Source organism: Cucumis melo, chromosome 1 (assembly GCF_025177605.1).
Source record: "Cucumis melo cultivar AY chromosome 1, USDA_Cmelo_AY_1.0, whole genome shotgun sequence".
Lineage (NCBI taxonomy): Eukaryota > Viridiplantae > Streptophyta > Magnoliopsida > Cucurbitales > Cucurbitaceae > Cucumis > Cucumis melo.
In genome coordinates, this window is record NC_066857.1 from 30,839,372 (window position 1) to 30,845,327 (window position 5,956).

The 5,956-nt window shown below is 32.2% G+C and overlaps 1 protein-coding gene across 1 annotated transcript in view; it reads right to left on the reverse strand.

The window, feature by feature from the left end:
- Positions 1–999: 999 nt before the first annotated feature.
- LOC103492649 (guanine nucleotide-binding protein-like NSN1) overlaps positions 1,000–5,956 on the reverse strand; it is a 4,993-nt gene continuing 36 nt past the window's right edge. The window contains exons 1-10 of the mRNA XM_008453101.3: positions 5,652–5,956; positions 4,993–5,066; positions 4,646–4,890; positions 4,378–4,489; positions 4,097–4,270; positions 3,414–3,634; positions 2,853–3,117; positions 2,588–2,767; positions 1,562–1,779; positions 1,000–1,468 (exon numbers count right to left, since the gene is read on the reverse strand). The exon at positions 5,652–5,956 is cut by the window's right edge and continues 36 nt beyond it. Coding sequence (XP_008451323.1) covers positions 1,166–1,468; positions 1,562–1,779; positions 2,588–2,767; positions 2,853–3,117; positions 3,414–3,634; positions 4,097–4,270; positions 4,378–4,489; positions 4,646–4,890; positions 4,993–5,011 — 1,737 coding nt within the window. The 5' untranslated portion in view covers positions 5,012–5,066; positions 5,652–5,956 and the 3' untranslated portion in view covers positions 1,000–1,165. The remainder of the gene's footprint in view (positions 1,469–1,561; positions 1,780–2,587; positions 2,768–2,852; positions 3,118–3,413; positions 3,635–4,096; positions 4,271–4,377; positions 4,490–4,645; positions 4,891–4,992; positions 5,067–5,651) is intronic.

A 5,956-nucleotide genomic window follows, 5' to 3' on the forward strand; every position in this document is an offset into this window, starting at 1 on the left:
GCATTATACGTGTCATACATTGTGTCTTTTACTAGTATTTCTTAAGTGCACAAAATGTTAGTATAGTATACCATCTTATATACTAACTTTAAGTTGAGTTGAGAATTTAGGATTTTTGAAAATATATTTTTTGTAAAATGAGTTTAAAATCTAAATACTCACATGTTTGTTTTGATATCTTTATAAATGTTTATATACAAAAATACACACATTTTGAATATTTTTCATAAATATATTTTAAAATTAATCATACGTTATCTTGAAATGATTAATTTTTTAGTTATTTGAAACTAAACATTAATTTCATTTTTTGTATTTTTTTTATAAAAAAATTCAATTTTAAAAGCACAAATATCTTGAAATGTAAATATATAATCATAAAAAAAAATTTGATTTCCATCCAAAAAATATAAATAAGATAAATAATTTTTTTCGAGATAATATAATATCAATTAGACAAAAAGATGTGCAATTCGATCACGTTCTTCATTCATCTTTATTTCACAAACCGAACAATCATGTTATTCATTGACGTCCTCGTGATTTCTTTCACGGATGTTAAATCGAAATAGATTTGACTGAGAGAAAAACATTTGTTAATCTCTATATTTAAATGTGTGTTCATATATATTGAAAAAAAATATTCAAAATACTTAAAAATAGAAAAAAACAAAAGAAATAGAAAAAATAAAGGAAGAATAGATATTTGTAAAGAATTTCTCTAAAATGATTTATTTCATAATTTCATTTTTCCAAAAATTATTTCAAATGAAGGTCAAACACTTCAATTTATCGTAATTTATATTACAAAGTATTGGTTGCAGTTTTGAAGATGAGAGTTTTATGGTATTTGCATTTCAATTACTTAAAAGCCAAAATAGATAATTTTGCCATCCAAAGCAAGAACTGCAGGGAAATATTACTATCCAAAGTCAAAAATAAGATTATAAAATTCCTTTTAAATTCGGAACAGTTTCCATTTTTCTTAAAGATGGAAAGTAATAAAAATTTTCTTACATTACAACAATGTTTAACAAAAAGATTTCTTACATTAAGACAACAATGCCATAAATGAGATCTAAATTTTAAATAAAAATCATAACACAAAACTCTTGAATTTACAGCTGAATTCATTGCAATTGTAGTTTATCCGTTAAGATATCCATCAATTTTTTTTGAAATCCACTTTAAAATCGTAGTCATCATCTTCCATAGCATCTGTAGACACTGATGATATACTATTGTTAGCCTTCTTTCTCCTTTTCTTCTCTGCTCTCCGCATTTTTGTATTTAAAATACCTTCTACTGAATACAACTTTTCGTTTTGTTTGCTAGTTGCATCTCGTTCCATTACTTTGCTCGTGTCGCCGTCGTCTTTCTCTTCTTGCTCCATCAATTCATCCTCACTATTATCCATTGCATTCCCCAAGACTTTGCCATCTTGTATAGACCGCTCAACATTCTCATTCTAAATAACAAAAAATCATTCGGTTATGAGAAAACTGGCAAATCCATTAAAAATGTTTTAGATGTGAGTGAGAATAAAAGAAAAAAAGCATACATTTGGCTCTTGCATGTTCTCATCAAAATTCAGTGGACAGCTAGGAGGAACTTCAACTGGATTGAAATCATTAACTGACTTGAGGCTTCCAATGAATGAAGATTCACCACCATAAACTTCGTTAATGTTGAAATCTTTCCCGAGTTCGGTGACAATCCTTGCCTCTGAAGGCTCTACCTGACTTCTAATGGGTGGCATTGTGTAATATGGAATTTTACCTATGACATCAATTAAGCACCAAAGTGAAGTCAACATCCGAAAAAGTTATCTAAACAATAAAAGCTAATTTATTATCAGAAAGAAAACCAAACAATAAAAGCTAATTTATTATCAGAGGGAACTAACATTTTGTTTTGTTAGGTGTGAATTGTGATATCTCCGATCCTTTTGCATTCATAACTTGTAAAGTTGAAAATTACCTTTTTAGTCTCCAAGTTTTAATGTATACATTTAGTTTTAAAAATGTACCTTTTTAGTCCCAAATTTATAAAATTGACTCATTTTAATTTCTGAGTTTTTTAAAATAGATTTAAAAGGTCCTAAAAGTATTTTTTGTTTGATTTTTTAGAAATAATTATATGATATTTAAAATTAGAAAAAAAATAGTTTTAGGAAGGATATGATTTTAAAAGTTATTCTACTAATTTAAAATGTCATATAATTATTTAAAATAAAAATATAAGTACTGTGAAGAACCTTTAAACCTAATTTTAAAGACCAAAGAACTAAAAAGGTACATTTTGAAAACACGATGGTCAAATAGGTATATTCTTATAAACCTGAGGACTTAAAAGGTACATTTTTAAAACTTAGAAACAATACGCACATATTCTTCAAAACTTGTGGACTAAAAAGGTAAATTTTCCTTTGAACTTTAATTCAATAATGCCAAAAGGAGTGGTTTAGTTGGGAGAAAGTTCCACTTGTTTTACACTTGACACTTTTCATATATCAATCAATAGTGAGATTAGAATGTGGTTCTTTTCAAAATAATAAAACACAGTTGAAAATATCAAACAGAAATACCTTCGTTCCAATCATGTAGAACAATTCTAGCAGCAGCTCCAATATCCACAATTCCCCCTTTCTTAAGTTTGCCCCGAATAACAGCTACCTTTTGCAGAAAATCGTCGACCGTATCGAAGTTTGAAAGCTTATATAGAGTTACTAAGGTTTTGGAAGGACAGAGCTTCAAGATCTCCTTAACTATGATTATCCAAAAGTAGTAAATAAGCTTTTGAATACAGAACTCAAGGATTACAAAAAGGAAAACGTTGAAAAATCAATTTACCAGAAGCAACGGGATCTTCCAACTTTTCAATTCTTTTGCAATTCCTCAAAGCTATAGATGGCTCGTTTTCTTTAGATCTTAGCATCACAACACCAGGGCAATCCAACAGCTTGACATTGTTGTCTAAATGGACCTCTTGCATCGATCTTGTTAATCCTGGTGTAGCACCAACGTTGACAACGTGGGATCTCTTCAAACTGTTGATAAGACTGCTTTTGCCAACATTAGGCAGGCCAATAACACCCACGGTTATTGATTTTTTAATCTGTCAGATTCAAAATATACAACATACCACATCAATTAACCAAAAACAGTTTGGATAAGAAGTCAATTAACCAAAATTGGAAAGGAAATTCCAGATATTGATCGGAAGCAACTTTTAAAGAGCCAAAAAATGCAGGCTAGAGAACTAATCCAATGATGGGGCAGAAGGATATCACAACCTTTCAAGTTTCAAATGCACAAAAAGAAAACACCAAATTAAACAAAACAAAATGATCAACTTCTTAAAATTGAAAGTATAAAAGTTTTTTATAGAACTCCCACAAATCATTGAAGTACCTCGTAACTTCTTGAGTAATTCTTCAACAGTTTAATTAGAGTTTCAGCTCCAAGGCAGTCACTCCTCTGCAATAAATTGCTTGTTTTCGTTTTAGATGCCTTTGAAGATTTCCAACCTAAGTTGGACCTTTGTTCTTGCGTGCTACACTTGAAGGCAACAGCAGGCAATTCTTCTCTCAGATAATTAAGCCACTTCTCAACAGCCTCACGAGGTACAAGATCTGTAATGAAAAAACATAAATACATGAACAAATTGAAATTTCTACAGATAAAGATACACAGCTTGTTGTAACTCACATGCATACGATACCACGAATCCATCCACAATTTTAAGAGGAATCTAATTAGAAGTACCTGGACACTAAGTTGATATGATTAAGAGCTAATCAAGTTCAAACAATTAAGTACAGACACTAGTGCATATTTAACTAGCTTAACTTATGTTTTACATCCTTTAAATGGATTTCAACACACCATAACATGCCCAGTCAAGTCACACATAAAGCAAATATGCATTGTGGGTGTGTGTGTAGGAGCAAATAATGAAACTGTAAAGAAAGAAAACATTGAAACCATTTTTAATAAAGGGTACAAGATAAGTGTGTTGTATAGCTTCAGTTTTCCAAGTTCATGACCTTCTTCATTGGATAGTAGACTATGGATACAGAGGAGAAATGTTTTACCAATTTTATTCAGAAGTAGAACAAGATGTTTATTAGGACCCGCTTTCATCACCATCTTCTCCATATCAATACAACGGGTGCCAAGCGGATCTCGTGCATCCAGAACTTCTAAAATAACATCTGATGCCTCAATGACTTTGACCAATTCCTTGAAGAAAACCCTGTCGGAGTTATCTGCATATTCATAGTTAAAGACTCAATGCAAAGAAATGAACATGAATATCAAATTTTGCTTGCTCCATTGTTTATCCAAAACTCTTCATAGAAAACAACCTACGTACCATGATTCCGGGCTGGCCCTGCAGAGCTATTTCCATCCTTGATCTCTCCTAAACTTTGATCTACAGAATCCATATTATCAGCATCTAGCAACCCCAACTTCCTCTTTTGAGCCTGGACAATATTAAACAGCCAGATACCAGAAAATTGTTATACGGCGACATAATATACATACCAAAAAACATACACAATCCACAGGCTAATAAATATATATATACATACATTAAAAATCTAAAATTGTTCGTGATAAAAAATATTAAATTATAATACCCTCTCCTTCCGAGCTGCTTTCTTCTGCTCCATCTCATCAAGAGCACGGGCCCGACGAGCTTCAAGAGCCTTGAGCTCCTGTTCCTTAAAGGGCCAATCATTGGGAATACCCGGATCCTTCTCAACTTTGCTCTTCCCCTTGAAGCTTAGCTTCTTGGCTTCTTTTGCCTTCTTCTTGTGATGCTCCTTCACCTTTCTAATGATCTTGTATTTCTTCTTTAAACTAACCCTCTTGCTTTTACTCTCTACAAGACACAAAACATTTTAGAGAAGAAAATTAAATGTGCCTCAGATGCAGCAGAAAACAAAAGAATTGACTTCCAAAATTATAAATAGAACCCACTTACTTTTGCTCCTCTTTACCATCTTTAAGTTTCAAAAGACCAGGGCTTTGTGCAGATTTTCTTTTATTTCACCTTCACTGTCAATACAAGTGAACGACTCAAAAAAAATATTCTTCCAAAAAATACGTGAGGCAGTACCACAAGCAAAAGACAGAGAAAATCCAGCATGAAAATTTTGAAAATACAGATAATCAATGATTCAAAAAGAAATCATCTGCATTCATTTTCTTCTAAATTCAAGCAAACTCAACACCACTCAAACAAATTCACACTCAATGGTAGCTTTCAATTTGCTTGCCTTTGTGCTGATTGTGTTTTTAACTGATAACAATGATCTCGATATTTCCAAACACAATATTTCAAATTTTTAATAGCTAAACAAAATACATGTGAGTTTTCTTTATCCTTTGTTCATCTTAAAATTCTTTTTCTTTATGGATTAGGATAAGAGTAACATGTTTTTCTTCATTCTTATATATGGATTCAATCTTTCTTTTTCCTAATCTGTGATGCATATGTTCTTATCTTCATGTTTAATTTAGACTGGTTGAGGAGGAAATTATAAAAGATATATATTCTTGATTTCTCTACATGGGTGGAGAGAATAAAGTAATAAGCCAACATAAACCAACTAACAAAAAAGAAAACCCAAAAATCAAAACCTGAGGATCTTAGAAATGAGCGGCGGCGCGATCTCACCCACGGCACCCGCCAGGGGCTGAACTACTGCGTTTCTTTTTTTTTTTTTTTTGAAAAATAAAAACAGAGATAAGGAACTACTGTATCTCCGTTAGCTGGGAGAGGCAGGGAACAGAAGCGACTTCTTCGGAAGGCTGAGGACGCGGCAGCTCAGAGTGCAGTGTCCGGAGAAACCCGGTAAGACGGCGGCGGGGCGGGGTTCAGTGGCTGGGAGGGATGGGACGGCTGTAAGTGAAATAGGGTTTAAGATAAATAAAGAAAGCAAATA